Source organism: Carassius auratus, chromosome 2, assembly GCF_003368295.1.
Source record: "Carassius auratus strain Wakin chromosome 2, ASM336829v1, whole genome shotgun sequence".
Lineage (NCBI taxonomy): Eukaryota > Metazoa > Chordata > Actinopteri > Cypriniformes > Cyprinidae > Carassius > Carassius auratus.
In genome coordinates, this window is record NC_039244.1 from 29311249 (window position 1) to 29331790 (window position 20542).

General features: G+C 37.4%; 1 protein-coding gene across 3 annotated transcripts in view; it reads right to left on the minus strand.

The window, feature by feature from the left end:
• The window catches only part of LOC113039667 (zinc finger protein 521-like), an 85908-nt gene extending 72932 nt beyond the window's left edge, over window positions 1–12976 (minus strand). For 2 of the 3 annotated variants that reach the window (XM_026197670.1, XM_026197662.1), the window contains exons 1-2: window positions 12320–12806; window positions 404–568 (exon numbers count right to left, since the gene is read on the minus strand). In XM_026197670.1, coding sequence (XP_026053455.1) covers window positions 404–568; window positions 12320–12359 — 205 coding nt within the window. In that variant the 5' untranslated portion in view covers window positions 12360–12806. The other variant, XM_026197681.1, reaches the window with a different exon arrangement.
• Between the last annotated feature and the right edge of the window lie 7566 nt (window positions 12977–20542).

The window sequence follows — 20542 nt, forward strand, 5'->3', positions numbered from 1 at the left end:
AATGTTGTACCTTAATGGAAATTTTTATTTTTTTATCACTGGTTTTAGATCATTTTTCGTTGTTTATCCTGGCTTCACGAATCCTGCAAAAAGTGTCCTCTTTTTTGATGTTATTAAAATAGTAACTATTCAGTATTCAATCATAAAAAAACAGATATGTTTAGCTACGTACAACATTATTAAATAAATGTCAACATTTATCAGTCAATGTTCCAAATTCTGACCATTTTAAGGCTAACTCTCCAATATAACACACATTATAAAGGGGTTTGTCCAATAAATTTTTGCATCTGCACAGTTTAAAAATGATCTGTATGACTCGTGCATGATCCAATTCTAGAGCCTGAAGTGATGTTGTGTGTGTACTTTAAAGAAGTAAATATATAGCGTGATTGTTATTTACCTGTGAGGTGACAGTGATGACTCTTGTGTGGAGTGAGAGGGTTCAGGAGCTCAAACACCTGCTCTTCCTCCTCCTCTTCCTCCCCCTCAGGACAGATCTGGCTCCTCAGATGACCATTTCCTTCATTCTTTGGCTCAATCTCAGCAGCAGAAGCAGCATCTGGATCTGATGGACCAAGCGTAGGAGAGAAGATCATCAGAAGTTTAAGATCTATTCTCACATAATCCCAGAAGACAAACGGAAATATTAAAACAACATTCTCAGCAATAATTGTATTGATTTTTGTCTGCATTACATTTTATTACCAAAATAAAATAAAAAAATCATTGATTTGGTTCAGTATGAGCAGGCGACTGAAGGTAATTTAATCTACTAGCCACTGTGGTAGATAAATTGTTATGGATTAGCCTTTGACAACAACAATGCATTCTTGTTTTAAAGCATTTGAGAGTGTATTGAGGAAGTGGAGAAAGAAAAGCTCCATGTGTTTGATTGACTGTTCATCTCAAACTTCAGTGCTGTTCTGCTCGATCCAAAACATTTGTCTTATATGGGGGGGGCGCTTCAAATGGAGAAGAAATCCACTCACGTGTTTTTCAGTATCCTCTATGAGTGTGATTGGAAATTAAACTCTGGGTTGTGGTCCTCCAGGAATGGATTTCTTTTCTCAATTTATTAAACATAATAGTCTGTGATATTTGCCTGCTAGTTATTAATCCTGAAAATGTAGATTTTCATTTGGCATTTGCATTATCATTTATTGGTAACAAGTTTTCATGATTGTGGTTGCCACAAGACTTTAAATACTCCGATCAGAGCTTTTTTTTTTTTTTCTAAAATTCAAACATTTTCTGCCCAGTGGTTTACTTAATCTTCCCAACCTGGCAACCAAATGCATATGCACAGAACACATTATAGAAGAAACAGTGATGAGCTGAAAACACCAGTAAACATGTTATATATTCTGCTCAAAAAAAAGTGTAATATAGCCCGTCTGTTTTCTTTCACACAGTTTGCTGCGACTAAATCCATGAGCAGTCCATGCCTATTGACACTCTTAATTTGTGCTTATGTGAAAGTGCAATAATTCTGTATATATAATTTTGATTGTGATTATATTTTTGAGCAGAACAATCATGATCAGCTATTTAACAATTATCCAGCAGCCCTAATATAGGCTACTATCAACTGGTCATTGTTGCAAAAGCATGAACGAATGTGATGAATACAAACAGTGCAGTCTACAATCAGCCTGTGAATGGATGCCAACCAGATTTGGCAGGGCACTTGCAGCATGTTGAATTAACTAGTTTTGTACTCACTATCTTCTATCAAGTTCTCTCTGAACAAGAGAAAGACAAGTGCTAATATACAGTATCTGAAAGCAGAGGTGGCGGGCCCAAGCCATGGTTGGCAAAGTGGGCAAATGCATTTACAACATGCAACCCCTAAAGAATGCACATTACTATCTTAGGACAATAGTATGTAGTATGGTGTTTAATTTTGGATGCTTTCTCTAATATTATATTAAATGACAACTGGTACTTACTCAAAACCTGGCTGCTCAAAAACTCTCCAGCAAGAGAAATTGCAACTAAATTTGTACACAGCTCATCACGTCTCCTTGGCAAACTGGTTCATCGGTACTCCCAAAAATTATTCTAGGTTTTCTGCATTCTTCTACTATTTTACCACAGTCTGATAGAATGACAGTATATAATTCATGGTAACACTTAACTAATATAAGGCCTTTCGAGATATCTTTTTCTGTGCATTGATGACATTTTGTTGTTGCCGTTTTATCCTTTGTTTAATCTGAAGAGGCTGTATCTGTATGTCTGTAAAATTGTTAATTCATGTTTTAGATGCAGTAAATATGTAGATCCTGTGAATGTTAGGGTCTATGCAAATTTAAGTAAATTAATATGTGACAGAATCACATTTCATGCAAAATACATCTGAATACTCAGATCAATGATGCTTCAGTTAAAGTTTATACTATATTATTGTACATTTACCAAGATTTACTCCCATTTGGTGAAAGACGAGTCAAACATAAGCCAACTGTGAACGAACTCAATGAAAGATGACCTGCACCGAGCTGTTATTTCTAAGATTATTTTCAACCTACCAGCTGTAAGGATTGAACTTTACCAATCGATGTGTGAGAATCCTCTAGAGATGCTGTCACTGATGTGCACTGCAGTGAGACAGATCAATAACGGCACGTTTGAGGATCTGACCGCTCTCCTGGAATACACACGAGTCTCCACACAAAGCAGAGCATTACTGAACTCACTAAAACACAATCAAGCATTCACACAGTCTCCTTGGTTCTCCATCTAGAACATCAAGTCACACTCTGAAGCTTTCATTGCTTTTTCTCACACTGTCCATATTATCACAAAATAAACCATGAAGGTGACCATGACCCCAAAATGGACGACAAACTCTATCAAGAAAATATAAAATGCAAATATATATTCCTGTGATAGTGAACATATAGCTTTTGAAAAGTGTATGCTGTTTCATCAGTACGGCAAAATGCCATGTTTAAGTGATTTCTCTTCCCCCTCCTTTCTCTAATTCCCCCAGCAGTAAGTTCATTCTGTATATCGATCTTCTTTCTCTAAGCGGTACACACACACACACAGAGTCTAATGCACTCCTCGACTCATATTCTCTTCCAAAGGACAGCACAAATTAGAGCAGAGAAAATAAAGGCGAGTTTATAAGAAAGAGAGAGACACTCTGAGACTGTCACCAAATAAATGTCATAAATTGCGATCCACTGAAAGTAAACATGAATGAAAACTATTTTATGTAAAGAATAGCTCAAGTTACTTGCCTATCCATAATAGTGTGTATAAATAGATAGATTACAACACAACTCTCAAATATGAAATATCACAGTTTGAACATGCATTGCTGGGCTGAAATATCAGTTGCTTTCATCATCCGTTGTCCTGTATTTATGTCTTCACAGCAGCGCCACTGTTGCGCTAACAGATGACAGGCTCGCAGGTACCATCATCCATATGAGCTTTAAAATAAACACACATGAGAGCCGACCTTTACATCAGACAAATGAAGCAGCAGATTCGCTGGACTCACTCATGACCTGATTACTGCTCACCGCCGCTGAACGCCACATGCATGACAGGAGGCATTCATCTACTGAACCACCACAGCTCACATCCGCTTCCTAGACATCCATATAACAGCCCAAAGAGCTGCGCTGCCACGTGCAAATCAGATTCATATATACATTATCCCTCTGGGTTGACTTTCATGGCACACAGAAATGAGCAGGGACACATTAAGGCACATAATGCATTTCTAAAAAAGTGAAGATGATCTCTGGGAGACATTTGTAAAAGTGCTGGAATCTTATGCGAGCTAGCTAAAGTAATTACATTAAAATTCAGTATAACACTTATACATTTAGCAGCTACTGGTAGCTTCAGTCGTGCATGTAACTTTTCTTCAACTGAAAAGGTCAATTTAAGCTGAAAAACACACTGATGCATGTTTCAAAAAGCTCTTGCAGTGCAAATGCAGACTAACAGACCTGCTGCTGTCAGATATTTAATTAATAATTAATTAATTAAATTAATCTTAATTAATTGGTATCCTGAAATTCCACTGTTATTTGTACCAGTTGCTAAAATTTTGGTACAGAGACAAATCTGTATGGAACACATGCATTTTAGTAATGCATTCGGTTTAAAAAAATAAAATAAATACTATGCAAATTTGGAGAAATAGAGTGACAGACTGACAAATATCATTATCTGTTGAGTGTATGTGTATAAAAGTGTTGTCATTCTGGAATATGCAACGTTGTGGGAGAAATGTTAAAATACTATGTCTCAGCAACAGTATGTGTCATCTGCATTATTAGCATTAAAAGCCTCAAAATCATTACAAATATAAATATATGGGTTTTTTTGAGCAGCATATTATATATATAAATTATATGAATGTCTGCTGAGGAAAGCAAACACTCAGCCAAAACTCTCTGACCTGTAACAAGTAATAGATTAAGAACAATAAATGCATGTTAGATTTACCCCGAAAAAGGATGTCTCGTGTTTATCCATTACATAGATGTTAGAACATTCTATAATTCCAAATCTACTTCAGTCATAAAACTCTAGATCAGTGGTTTTCAACCTGTGGTCCTCTAGGGCTGTGCGATTAAAAGAAAACGTCCTAAAATCACGATTTGAGCGTGCGCATATGCCTAACTCCAGGTTCACACACTGTCTGTGATGCGCCTTTTTTCTGAGCCAATGTTGACGGATCAGAGCGTTCTCACTGCGGTAAAAGGCTAGAAATAAAAACGTGCGAAAATAATTCATGTCTAACACATGAGCATAGAGTGATTTTGTTAGTGAACAGGATGCAGTTTAAGTGAGGGGAGACCCGTTTTAAGTGTGCACACTCTCTCCTCGCAAAGCAGCGTGTATCTGAGCAAGCACGACCGGTTTTGTGACAGAGCAAAGGAAATCTGCTGCGAACAGAGAGATTCGCACTCGTGCATTATTTTAATATGCTTTCGCGTTATATTTATGCGCTCTCACTGCTGACCGCATACACATACTGTATACACACTGCAAACACCTGAGGCACCGCTACAATTAATGAGCTCTATGAACAATGCATGGCAAAAAAGAAAAAAAAGTCCCTGTATACAGGATTTTTTTTTTATTTTATTTTTTTGCCACAAGTCTATACATTTTTTTACATCTTCACTATAGTGATAATTTTGACTTATGTCTGTTCTAGAGATGTTACAACTTTTTGATAAAGCTCTGATTGGTTTTCTTTTGGAAATATGTTTCAAATTAATCCTGAATGCATTTATGACTGTAAAAGCACAATTGCAAAATTGATCAAAAAAAATCGCGATAGTTTTTTTCTTTTTTTTTTTGTCCATATCGCACAGCCCTACTTTATTCAATAAATATAGTTTAAAATCTAGCTTCTGAGTACTAAGTTATTAACCCAACAATAGCGGGGTCAGTTAATTTTTTTGAAGTGGGCCGCGCAAACATATGTGTTTGGTTGTGTGGGCCGCGAGTTGAAAAAGGTTGGGAACCACTGCTCTAGATGACGCAGGTTGATAGGTACTTTACATGAAATCGGCTGGCAAACACATTATTTAGTACATAGCACAAGCTGATTGGCTTCCGCTGCAGCCAATGAGATTAGCTTGCTCAACATTAAAATGTTCACTGTAACCCTCCACCTCCCCCAGCACCACCTGTCTAGATCAGCTGCAAGATGTATTCTATTCATTCAGTTTAATATCTGTGTGTATTCTATTCATTCAGTTTAATATCTGCAACTCCAAACCTGTTCTGCAACAGCAGATATAGTCCACCATGACCAAATACGTTAACTCTGACGTATGAATTAACGAGCTAAAACCATTTTCGAGAGTTGTCATAATCTAAATATTTACTTATTTATTGAAATCCAAACTTACTCTTCAGTTGAAATAATACAGTAATTTAGGCTTAGCAACATTAAATGACCTAGTATGTTGCTAGGCATTTGCAAAATGTAAGAATGGGAACAATCATTTAAGAACGAGCCATTAAAAATCCATTTTTGTTGACCACTAATCTGAATATTGATGAGGATGCAACCCCCTAATGGTGCTTCCTCGGTGTGGTTACTTTGAAAAAATGTAAAATAAATTTTATGTTTCTGTACAAATGGCACCATTTCAGTCAACATGCAGCCTACAAACAACCCACATATAACCTACAAAAATAAAACAATGGAATATGCCAATATAAGTGATTTTTACAGGTACCAGTTTTCCACCAACAGAGTTTGTGCTGCAAAATGTGTCTACTACTTCATTAGAGACTCGTTCTCTACCCATTAAACAGGAAATGTTCCTCCTGTATGCCAGGTGTGGAAACCTAAATGGATTTTAGAATCAGGAGGAGAACAAAGACTCCCACCTGCTTCATGAGAAATGAGGCTTTCTGGGAGGAGGCTTCAGCTCTACCCCTGCGGTCTCCATTATACCTCCACGATCTGCACTTTCATTTCCTGGCACAGAGGAAAGGGACGCCTGACGAGACCTCCCCGCTGGTCCCTGGCACTGACTGACAGCCCAGAACGCTTGCTCTGAAAAGCACCTTTAAAAAGAACTCCTCCATCTGACACAATTAGGCTGAAAGGCCAATAGTTGTACAAAGGCAGGCTTTCTGCTCAAGCACGAAGATACAATAACCGTATGCCAAATAATCCAAAACAAAGTTCATCTAAATGCAGAATCATCATTCGACTGAGTTTCTTGCCATTTAGCAGACACTGTACAAAAGCAACAGTACGCCATTCAGTCTTTTAGAGTCTGTTGAGGAGTCTGGCAGTATATTTAATTCTCTAGGGTCCATAACTGACAGACTGGAGAGCTGGAGAAATTATAACTGTGCTCTTTTGCTCAGCCTTATTTCAAACTAAACTTTGCATCCCAGATCTTCAAATATTAAAGAGACAGTTCACCAAAAAAATCTAAATTCTGTGTTTGTCTACTCGCCCTCAAGTTGTTTCAGACCAGTATGAGTTTCTGTCTTCCGCTCAACACAAAATAATACATTTTAAATTATGTTGCTATCCAAAAGGTTTCTGGTCCCCATTGACTTTTTATTTTTTGACTGACGCGCACAAATAAAAGCCAAAACATAAAATAATATCCCAGGCCTGGTCCTCTCTCGTCCTTCACGGTCGTCGCTCCAGTTTTATATCCTTCCATCTCCTGCGTGGGACTCGATACTAGCGGTGGGGCTCAGGTGTAGCTCATCTCCAATCACTACACCTGGCCTCACTCCTCGTTCCCACGCCTCTCGGCCCCGCCCCACTCGCCACATACCCCCATCGCCCCTCGCAGGCCGGGGGGTACTCCCGAGACTGCGCTCTACTCCCCCCCCCCTTCCCTCCGGGGGGGACCGCTCACGGGGACCTGCGGGAACCTGGGGGTAGGACAGACGAGGCGAGAGAAAAGGAGATGGAAGGAGGAGCGACAGGGACGAGAGAGGGGAGAGAGAAAAAAAAAAAAAAAATCCGGTTCCCAGACGCACTGCTGCTCGGCCCTCCACCGGCTGGGTGATCTCCTCCGCGGTGCCCGGCGGTGGCACTGGACGGCCCTCGGCGGACGGCACGACACTCCTCCGCCGCCCGGTGGACGGCGACGGCTCCTCCGATTTTGGGCAGCGGCAGGAGTCCCCCGTTCCCTGCCCCTCCGGATTCCGTCACGGAGGCGGCAGGCTCCGGCCCCCTGGCGAACGGCGCCGACTCCTCCGCTCCCTCACGGACGGCAGCCGCCCCTCCTTGCCCCACTCGCCACAGTTTTGTTATCCACATTCTTCAAAATATCTTTTAATATTCATACAAGTTTGCAACAACTTGAGTAAATGATAACAGATTTTTCATTTTTGGGTTAACTTATCCCTTATCCCTTGTCTTTCATAATCTAGCTAGTAAGAGTCACAACAATCCATTTAACATCCTGCCAATTTAACTGCATCTATCTTTCTTGACTTCTACTTCATTAATTTGTGTTGGTCAATAACCTATTTAACACACTGTGATTTATTAGAGTAACATGCGATATTCAAAAAACATGCATATTCATCTATGCAACCAAACTAGGTTACATGTGTGAACTACCGGCAACATGGCAGAAATGTTATGTACATTATGTATTTGTTCATTTGTGCAAGAAAGCCTTTTTATAACAACACTCCGATCTCTGTTTACTTATGAACATATTGTTTTTTTTATTTCACTTTTTGCTGAATTCCAGCTAGCTTACATACAGTAAAAATTATTGTTCAATAAATATTATACAGTAGTTTGCCATTCTATGTATCTTTTTCTATGAATGTATTTATTTAGTTAGTTATTTTTGCCATAGATATGTTAGGGGACGTATTTTAAGAATTTTATACATGCATTCTAAAAAAGTGGCACTATATAATTGAATGATATATTTTCGGGAGGAAGTGTAGATTGATTTGTGGAAAAATAAAAGTCAAATCAAATATTAATATGCATTGAAGCACTTCTAAGACATAATAATAAAATATGATGCTGGATTATATTAGAAAGAAAAAAAAAATACTGACCTGAATCTAAACATACTTCATAGACCGGATGGATAAACAATTAAGATAAAGGATATAAAATGAGAATTTGAGTAATTCTTGAGAGTTTACTGTTCTCTAAAGTATATAGACACGTGATTATCAGCTTTCCGCTCCAAACATTTCTTTTCTGCATCACCATCCGTCTAAAACCTATTGAGTTTTCCAGAGCTGCTCTCTAAAGTAAAACTCTTCAGACTTGACGTCACAGATGTGTGATGGAGGTTTTCAGAGGACAGAGGACACAAAGCACAACACAACTACAGTATGAAACAAACCCTCGTGAGGTTTAAACCTTTTACATGCAGACAAAGACTCAACGCCAGACTGCATATGAAATCAATACATGAGCAAAGAAAGTATGACGTCACCAACTACACAGAAATCACTACTGAAATAATACAGTCATCCTCATTTAACCTCAAGGAGAGCAATTATTGAATTGTTCATTAATTAAGTGAAATGTTCACTTTTCTTCAACTGTATGCAAGCACTAGACATTAAGCAGAAAGCTATTGCTCTTAAAACACACATGAAGAAATCACAGAAGAAACTTCAGCAGTGACAGCTCAGCTTTAAGTTAAGACCAACATAATCATGCACAGTGTGTATATATAATAATTTATAAATGTTGCTGTATACAAAAAACGAACACTTAACATTGAAGACATTTCTAAAAAGGTCCCTTTATCAGTCAGCAAACTCAGTCCAAATAGACAGTCCAAATGTTTGTATGTGAACCATTACAGAGCTGTTTTTACTGATTTATGAATATTTCTGTAAAATGCACCTCAAAAAGCATCCAACTACTGAGTAAGAGACAGAGAGGAATGTGGCACAGCAAGTGCTGCAAACCACAGCCAAAGACATCCTGTGTGTGTGTGTGTGTGTGTGTGTGTGTGTGTGTGTGTGTGTGTGTGTGTGTGTGTGTGTGTGTGTGTGTGTGTGTGTGTGTGTGTGTGTGTGTGTGTGTACGTGATGCAGACGTGCAGCTCTGAGTAAATGTCAGCGTGAGAGGAGAAAGTGTTTGCATATGAGCGGATGATGTATGTCTTCGGCCTGAAGACATTTATTCCCTTAAGCAATAACGCTGTCATCTTTGTCCAGCGCATTATATATTAAAATGGCCTTTGTAAAAAAAATGTCTATATGAAATGTCTTTCCTGAAAGCCAAACACACTGCTCATATGTATTTAAACTAGCTTGTGTCTCCATGAAAGAGGACAGGATTTCACACACCATCACTGACCTCCATCACCTGCTGTGCTCGGACACTTTTACAGGCCTACACATTATGCTCCATCACACACTTCACTACGTCCAGCGTCAGAGCTTTCTCAGTATGAGCAGCACAGGTAAGAAAGTCTGTGTAAGGTTCGATCTAATAAGGGTTTCTCAAACAGCAGAGTCTGGCAGTAACTCCAACATAATGGGTGAATTTACCAAGGAATGTACAGTATAAACAAGTCAAATGTTAACCTAAAATATACATAAAAAAAATAACTTCATGAATTACAGTAAATAATAAAAAAATTATAATAATAATAATAACACTAGTAACAGCATCCCACATATAGGAGATTTTGCCGATTAGATCGTAATGATCAGCAATGAATGGAGGGGCTATACCATGCAGGGATTTAAAAACTAAAATTAAAAACTTAAAATAAATTGTATAAGATACTGGTAACCAATGCAACAAAATCTCAAATCTCAAAAGAGGAGTAATGCGATCATATTTGCGGGTACTCGTAAGTAGTCTTGCGGCTGAATTTTAAACCATTTGTAATCCATCCAAAAATTTAAAAAGTACCACAATAAAGTGAGTGGCAATAATCTAACAGAGAAAAAATCTAAAAAAAAAAATGAATATGCTTTTCCATGTCTATATGTGCCAAGAAAGGCTTGATCTTACAAAGCATTCTTAATTTGCAAAAGCTAACTTTGACAACTTCACTAATTTGAGAGTTAAATTTTAAAGCACTATCACAGATCACACCCAATTTTTTTATTTGATTTTTCCTAAAAGGGCTTAGTGTTAACCAAGTTAACTCCTGCCATATCGCTCATTTCAGATGGACCAAATATCATGATCTCGGTTTTCGATTTATTAAGATTCAGAACATTAGCAGACATCCAAGACTTCACCTCATCTACACAGGCCAACAGACGCCCCAAGGCACTGGAAAAATCTGGGTTAAACAGACAAATACAACTGAGTGTCATTAGCGTAAGAATGAAATGACACACCATATTAATCCTAAAATCACCAAAATCAATCTTAACGGTAACATATGCAGAGAAAAGAAAAAAGGGGCTATAATAGAACCTTGCGGGACACCACAAGAAATGAGTGGCACTGCTGATACAAATTCTCCCATACGGACTGAAAAAAACTTCTATTTTGAAAATATGACTTAATCCATCTTAAGGCATTTCCACAGATACCCACAGATGTTTCAAGATGAGATATAAGTATTTGATGGTCAATCATATCAAACGCTGCCATCAGATCTAAAAGTAAAAGTACAGTAAAAATTTCCGAAATCAGTCACAAGAAAAATAACATTAAAAACTCTCACTAAAGCTGATTCAGAGCTGTGATGTTTTTTAAAACCTGGCTGAAACACTTCACAAATCTCGTTTGTGGGTCATCCTATGGGTCTAATTTTATCTTTTTGCTTCAAAAATAAATTAGTAAAATAAAATAAATATAATAGGCTACATCTACTTATCTGGCAGGAATGCATCCACAAATCACTCATTGACTAACAGACAAAAAAACTTGATATTTATTTTAATACAATGTTACATCACTATTTTCTAGACAAAAAAAAAAGAAAAAAAAACTAAAAACTTAAAAATCTTACATGTGTTTAAATTCACATGAAATGTAAAAAAAAGAAGTGCATGATCTTGTGTTTAGATTAGATTTTGTGCCATCTATGATCAAGAGAAAAAAACAAAGTAGGCTAGGTCCAAGCATAATCTACCGGTAATTTTTGTTTTTAACTCAAGTTGGCAATTATAACAAAAGGCATCATTAATTTATATTGATTAACTCAGAATTAACTCAGAATTATTTAATAAAGTTGAATTTATTTCCGATTAAAACAAATACATGACAGTCTTTTTTTTTCTCAAAATTGAACAATAAATTCTGTGTGAGTTTGTTTACAAACATATGTCATTAAATCCAATGCGACATACAGAGAACATCACCATTGCCAAAGACTCTGATCACAAGATCACACACAGAACTATCTTGGATGCAAAGCAAGAACACATCACAATAACATGAGGACAGTTCTGCTGAAAATGTGGCAATGGTCAAGCGAACTATATCGTTTATCCTACTGGTGAGCATCCACTTCCATGATCTCCGCTGCAGTCACGTGATGTGTCACTCCAAACTTGCGTGCCAATTTAACATCCAGATCATATATCATCACTTCTTGCACATATCGTCCTGAACTCTCTATAATGAGACCAGCAGACTTAAAACAGCGCGTTTCAGATGCATTCTGACCCTTGTAATTCCTCTCACACATCCAGTAGTTCCTAGAGCACATCTTTGGGTTTTATAGTTGCGCACGAAGCTCGCGCATTTAACCATCCTTCAGTTTGCGCACCGGAATTAACGGTGTTGTATAAAGCATGCATTTACCCCGAGAAGCCGTTTGACATCCAACAAAATTCCGTTTTCGTTTCTCGAAAGCCTTTTCTACAGGTATGAAGGAGCACTTACCTTTCAGAGCTCTTGGTTTGGCTTGTTTGCGGCGCGACATCCTACAGAAACCCGCTGAAGATCATTCATATATATCTATATCTCTCCTCTAATGTGATCATAAAGCTCATTCAGTCTGACACCGGATTACTGCACATTATACATTCGAGAAAAAAACCCTAAGTGTTGCTGGTTGATCTAGATGAATCTGTTTAGAGCAGCTGAAGAGTTAAAATGTCATATCCATCTGCTAACATCGCGCTGTAAATTAATATACATGTTTGATTTTATCAGTTACGTGTATTATAGATTTCAGAAGCCGCTGTGAATGTGAAAAGAAAAAATCGAATAAAGCGAAAAACGAGTAAAAGTGAATTATTTCCTTACATTGGCACGAGTAAAATACTAATTGACACTGTCTATTTTATCATTTCATCTGGAGAATCAGGACTGAGTCTGTCTTAAAAAAAAAAAAAATAGGAGAGGAACATGCGAGCTCCCTCCTCATCACCAACCTGCGAGGTCTCGCTCTGCGCTGTCGCTCCGGTAGTCCACATAATAATGGAAAATGGAAGCGAGGCCCCCAAAGCCATGAGGACGGCTCCAGAGGGGGCCCCATCCCCGCGGGGACGCGCCCTGTGCGTAATCACGGAGGAAATCATTGTCAGCCTGCTGCTCTCAAACACTGACAGAGAGGCATGATTAAAAACCGCGGGGCGTCGGTAAGACCCGGCGTCTGGATCCGGAGCCTGGACTTCTGTCGAGACTTCTGAAGGCGGACTGGTCCCTCTTCCGGTAGACGAGACTCTGCAAGAGAAATGCACATTCAAACGCAGAACCATTTCACATTTTTCAATTGCATATCACATTTCAGATGGGATAACAGACATGGGTTACTCACCACAGGTTTATGGGATATTTATGGAAGTTTTTCACACTGAGCACCGCACTTTTACTGGGAATGTCAAGACTTTATAATGATAATAATAATGCATTAGGCTATGTTACTGTCCACAGTCCAGTCACACTTTCTCCATCTAGTAAGGTCTGATGTGATTGGCTGATTGGCTGATAAGAATATAACCACTTTAATCAGCTTTAGCAGTTATTTCCCTTGACTTCAAAAAAGAATAAAAGAATAAAATAACATTTAATTTCAAAATGTCCAATGCAAAACATGCTGGGAACTAGAAATACACTAACCAAATTTCCAAAGTAAAAAATATTTTAATTAATCAATGCAGAAATGTGCATTTACGTAACCCAGTATATTAACTTAATATAATGATCAACGTTTTTACGTCAACATGACTCATACAATAGAATTTGCAATTTAAAGGTTTAATTAAATCAATCAATCAGAATTTCTAACTGGCAAATAACCGGTCCAGATTCATCTTTTCAGAGTGTGTTACATGAACTTACTGTTATTGCATACTGATTTCATACAACTATCTCTAATGTACTGAGGATCTGGAACAGACTGGAAGACTGAGCAGGTGCTGAAGGACTTCGTTAAGTTGTGTTTGTTCATTAGCACTGTCACACTGTGACCTCCAGAGCTGTATTATCTGTGTAACATCCTCACTTTATTTATAAAGCCTTTACATGTTGAGAATCCGCTCTAAATATTTGGAGTAAATTCCCCACTTACCATCTGACAAAAGCACAAACAAAGTGTGATCAAAAGACGCAAGATTGATATGATTTGCTTTTTTGTGTTTTTGGGATGTAAACATTTTTTGGTATGTGGTTTGGTTCTGTCAGGAGGTCTCTGTTGTCTTTCAGATGAATGTGAGCGGTGCTCAGGGTCCCCACATGCTGTCAGACTCTCTCCCCAAATCTGAAGCTCTTTTATACCTGCGTCCCCCAGCCGTTCCTCACAAACACAAACAAACACGCTCCAAACCCGCACGGACTGCTCCAGACTTCCTTCAGAACAACACTCGTACTCCTCCACTGTTTGCTTTAGTAGCAGCACAGAAACTTTTCATTGTCACATTTATTGTGTGAATTAGGAAAACTTACTAAGGCCTAAAACAGATAAGTCTTTGTCCTGTAAATATAATACATACATATATATATATATATATATATATATATATATATATATATATATATATATATACACACACACACACAAACCACTGAAAGAACAAAACACATAACAAAAACACTTGACTAAAACTTTAATAAAATAAAAATAAATATGGACAATAAAAATATAAAAACTTGTTCAAAATATTAATAAGACTAGGATCTAGACACTAAATAACACTGCACAACAAATACAGTAACAAATTATACTAAATATATATCTACATACTTTTTTTCAAACTTGCAAATAAAGATTTTTGGACTGTATTTTAAGAAAACAAATCAGTCTTGATACTTCAAAAAAGGTCTCAAATGTTAAAGATATGTAGTTACTTATCAAGTTTGATGGGTGTGAAGGATTTATATATTTTTTTAGTTTATGTTGAACATTTATTTGATTTGATTTGATTTGATAGTCTTTCTACTTCAAAATTTTACTTACCATTTACTCGTAATTGTAAGAACCTTTGTGCTTTGTGAGTGGAAAAGTTGTTTATAAATTGTATAAATATATTACTTTTATAATTATATTAATTATTGTTATTATCTTCTGCTCATCAAGACTGCATTTATTTGACAGAAAAAGTAAAAAAAGCATTTATTTGATCAAAAATAGAGTAAAAACTGTAATATCGTGAAATATTATAACAATTTAAAATGATGTTTTTATATTTTAATATAGTTTAAAGTGTAATGTATTTCTGTGATGCTCCGCTGTATTTTCAGCATCATTCCTCCAGTCTTCAGAGTCACATGATCTTCAGAAATCAGAATAATATGATCATTTATTATCGGTCTTGAAAAATTGGAAATTGGAAATGTTATTTTTTTATATTTTTGATTAATAAAAAGTTAAATAGAACAGTATTTTATCAAAATAGAAATATTTTCTAACAATAGAAATCTTTTTTATTATTTTTTATCAATTTGACATCCTTGAAAAGAAAAATTATGTTGATAATGTTTTTGATGGATATTTTGACAATTTTTCTCCATTGAAAAAGGGTATTTTTTTCTGCACGAGTGTCGGCAAATTTTGGAAACCCTGAATCTTCATCAAGAGTTTAGTATATTGTGTGTATTCAGTGTATTGAAGCGGTGAAGAAAAGATGACTGGTTACTAGCAGGTGGTGCCTTCATCAGTAACTGTGCCGGTTATCTTGAGGACTCATGTATAAAGCAGCTGGAGAAGAAGCTGGCCCCGAATCCCTTGACCTGCTTTGAGAAACTAGTTCAGCAGGGCTGTGAAACGGTCAGTCTGGGATATATTCTTCAGCAGCGAGGGACGATCTCTGCGCTGGTCTCATCTCTGCTGTGATGAGAGACCCGGGGACCGACGGCTTCCCATCTCTCACTACATAACATACACACAGCTGTCATCCCTCTTTCTTTTTCTCTCCATTTCTGTCTCTCAGAGAGGTTCTGTCACACACACACACACACACACACACACACAAAGGGTATTTCGGGTTTGCACCCATGGAAAGAAATCAACAAAACAAAGCATAACTAGTAAAGTGTAAACACAAATAGATGTGGGTAGCATTCACTATTAGACTAGTTAGTCTACACTACGCAGTACTCATGAGTCTGAACTGATGAAGAGCAAAATTATTATAATGATGACTAGCAGAAGCAAATCACAAATTGCAATTGACTATAAAGTAAAAGTATGAGTGGGAGAGAAAAAGAATGGCCAAACAGCTATCAAAATATACAAAGTAAACAATGAAGTTAAAATATATTTTTGAAATTGAAAATATATTTAGTTTTAACTTTCTTATGCCAAAATGTATTTCAAAATAATTTAAATAATATTTTTAAATAAAGTTTAAAATGTAATTATAATAATAATATAGTTCTTCTTCAAATGTGAAATGTGAATGCATTTTCTTGGATTTAAATATATTGTTTAATTGTATATTTTAAAAGTATATTTAAATATATATATATATATATATATATATATATATATATATATATATATATATATATATATATATATATATATATATATATATATAAATTAAGTTTTTATCCAAAGAAACCTCAGAGGAAAGTGTATCTAATTTTCAAACATTTTACCTTTGGGACTGCAAAGCAATGCAAATGAATTGAACTAAAGAATCAGTGTCTGTACATCACCTCATCACTGAATTCTTCTCAAATCCTGACCTTTATTACTGTGTGACCTTGAATGAGACGAGCTGAGCTCTTTCCAGAACAAACACACCTCCTGTCCGCTGGGAGACTTGAGGACTGAGTCACACACACACACACACACACACACACACACACACACGCACACACACACACACACACACACCATCAGAAGCCAAAAGACTCTCACAAACACACACACACAGACAGCTATAAATACAAGCAGTTGGTAAGTGCTAGCATGCGCGGCTCTTAGCATGTTAATCAGGTTTCTTTTGCCGTGGGCTATTTAGAGGATTCACCAACACCACGCTGAGCTCCTCACTGCTCCATTCAAGGACAAAAGCATCTCAAACCGATATTTATTATCTTTGCTCTCGGCCAATTTCCATACTTATTATAGCAAACATACACTCACGGCCGCCACTGAATAAAATATAGATGGAAAATGAGACCAGAGCTTTTAAAAATGTTTTTAAAGTGTTTAACGTTAAAATGTGCCGGGCAGATAAATAGCACTGGTAAAAATGAGTCACTGTCTGTAAAATAATGAACACAACTTAAAAAAAAAAAAAGACTCAGTACAGTGGAAAACCAAAGACTGACGATCATTCATGTTAGATATAAAAAATATGAAGAAGAAGAAAATACTTGCATAAATGGCATGCTCTCCCTGTTTATACAAGGAATTTGACTAACCATAATCCAAATTTGAAACTTTTTTTTAAGTACCAATACACCAACACTATTTGAAAACTACATCATGTATAATATCATGCATCAATGTATAATAACACCATTTACTGTGAATGATCATGCACTGGCACTGTTCTGGGACATTATTAACCCCGAGCAGTCCAGCTAAACAATATAATGCATAATCATTAACCAAACTCTAAATATATTTTGCAATATTTTATTAGATCATTTTATTTGCATTAATACCTAAAAGTTCAAACATTGTCTGCTTTGCTGCAGTCAAGCCATAAGAAGATTTCTTTTGACCAGACATTTAAGGAAGGATCATATAACTGAACATAAATCAGAGTTTCTTAGTCTTTATTGAAACATGAACATGAAAAAAAATATGCTGTTGTGTTGTGTATCACTGATTTTCTCTTTCACACCATGAGCACTTTGCATTTTTATGATGGTGTATAAAGTTGAGGTCAAAATCATTAACTTATCCATTTAAATTTTTAATGATAAGATATGTTAATTAACCATCACTATCATAAAGATGTTTTTTCCAGGTCTCTTGTAATGTGTGTCCAGTTCGTTTGAAGTTCTCTCACGCCCCCTACAGGACACTAACGGTGTTACAGGACACTCAAAGTGAGGATCTGATGCTGACATCTTCTGTTTTTACATATACATTACATTTATTTTTTGAGCAGAAACATGAACATGGCTTAAGTTCTGGTTATAGCATCTACAGTTGTGCAGATATTTGGTTAACATCACCACACATCTGTGGCGCGATGCCTGCTGCCCAATACAGCTGCCAGCTTCCCCCGGGCTGCTCCTGCAATCCTCTGGTTGCTCTCACACAATTTATTTAGTATGACACATCTCCAATTAAAGTGTGCAGAGAGATGCACCCCCTCAAACCCTCAAGACAAAGAAGAGAGAAGGAAGGAGAATATTTTGCCTTCCAGCAGTCATTTCCCACCGAGTCTTGTCCTGAGAGGTGCTCTGAATAATAACTGTGAGATGAACAGAAGCTGTGTTTTTCTATATGACAAGAGTTAGAGATCACAGATAACATGACACCTTAATCCATCAAGTTTATTTTGGTTCTTATCTTATTTCTGCAATGCTGACTTCATTAAAAATCCTATATAATTCTTTTCAATCGGTTTCTCTCATTTACACACGTTTTTGCAACTGAACGATTGTCACAAGACTTCCATAAACCGAAGGATAGTACTGAAAAGGAGATTTTAAAGATCCCAAGACAGTAAGAAATGATGCTTTAATAAGTTTGTCAACTCTATTCTTCTGCGTGTGCATGATTTATCTTTATCTGTGTCCAACATCAAAGGCTGCATCCTTCTAGGGCCGCAAAGGTTGTTCTTAAATACCAGTAACATTTGTTGTTATACACCAAAGACTGCCTAAATATCTTCATCATGGTCCATTTATGCAAAAAATAAAGGGTATGAACTATATAAAATCATACTTGCATATAAATATATATGAATTCTGGGGTAGGTATGCCACGAAGGGTACATCTGTTGTAACCTTCACCGTCAGCGAAATGTAGGGTGCATTTCAAGGCCATGATTAAAAGAGACTTCGAATCAGGACAGGCTTGGGTTTCACTCTGATGATGCAATCGCCATCAAATGTTGTCTTGGAAGGATGCAGCCTTTGAATTGGACAAAGGCTTCTTTAATTTTAATCTGGCCAAGTGTGAGTTTAAGGCCACGGTCACCTACCTTGAAGCAAAGTAGTGAAAATTGGACAGCTTTGTTCACATAACTATCCAATCCAGGAAGTATGACCATATTAGCCCGGTCCTGTCCACACTGCAATGGCTCCATATCAAACATCGTATAGATTTTAAAATATTGCTTATTACTTATAAAGCCCTGAATGGTTTAGCCCCTCAGTATTTGAATGAGCTCCTTTTACATTATACTCCTCTACGTCCGCTACGTTCTCAAAACTCAGGCAATTTTATAATACCTAGAATATCAAAATCAACTGCGGGCGGCAGATCCTTTTCCTATTTGGCGCCTAAACTCTGGAATAACCTACCTAACATTGTTCGGGAGGCAGACACACTCTTGCAGTTTAAATCTAGATTAAAGACCCATCTCTTTAACCTGGCATACACATAACATACTAATATGCTTTTAATATCCAAATCCGTTAAAGGATTTTTAGGCTGCATTAATTAGGTAAACCGGAACCGGAACACTTCACATAACACCGTACTTTCTACATCATTAGAAGAATGGCATCTACGCTAATATTAGTCTGTTTCTCTCTTGTTCCGAGGTCACCGTGGCCACCAGATCCAGTCTGTGTCCAGATCAGAGGGTCACTGCAGTCAACCGGATCCAGTACGTATCCAGACCAGATGGTGGATCAGCACCTAGAAAGGACCTCTACTGCCCTGAAAGACAGCGGAGACCAGGACAACTAGAGCCCAGATACAGATCCCCTGTAAAGACCTTGTCTCAGAGGAGCACCAGGACAAGACCACAGGAAACAGATGATTCTTCTGCACAATCTGACTTTGCTGCAGCCTGGAATTGAACTACTGGTTTCGTCTGGTCAGAGGAGAACTGGCCACCAACTGAGCCTGGTTTCTCCCAAGGTTTTTTTCTCCATTCTGTCACCGATGGAGTTTCGGTTCCTTGCCGCTGTCGCCTCTGGCTTGCTTAGTTGGGGTCACTTCATCTACAGCGATATCGTTGACTTGATTGCAAATTAAAACAGACACTATTTCAACTGAACAGAGATGACATCACTGAATTCAATGATGAACTGCCTTTAACTATCATTTTGCATTATTGACACACTGTTTTCCAAATGAATGTTGTTCAGTGCTTTGGCGCAATGTATTTTGTTTAAAGCGCTATATAAATAAAGGTGACATGACATGACATAAAGCATTTTTGTGTTTTCAGTTTTTACCAATTGCAGAAAGTCATGCAGATTCCCGGGAACGGCTGGAGACTATTGTGGGTTTTGTTGCACATTTGACTGAACTTATTGGTATCCGAGTACTTTTAGAGTGAACCGGTACTTCTCAGCAGGCATGTGATGCAGATAAGGTCTTGCTGGCTGTGTACTGTGCTTATTGCACAGGATGGAGTAAAGCATGGTGCACAACCCCGTTCCTGGAGATCTAACTACATACATAATGAGCTGGTTCAGTTGAGTTTGATCAGCGTTGGAGCTGAACTTTGCAGGAACGTAGAGCATCCCCAGTCTCTCTACAAGAGAACTTGAATAAGACGCTTCAGACCATGA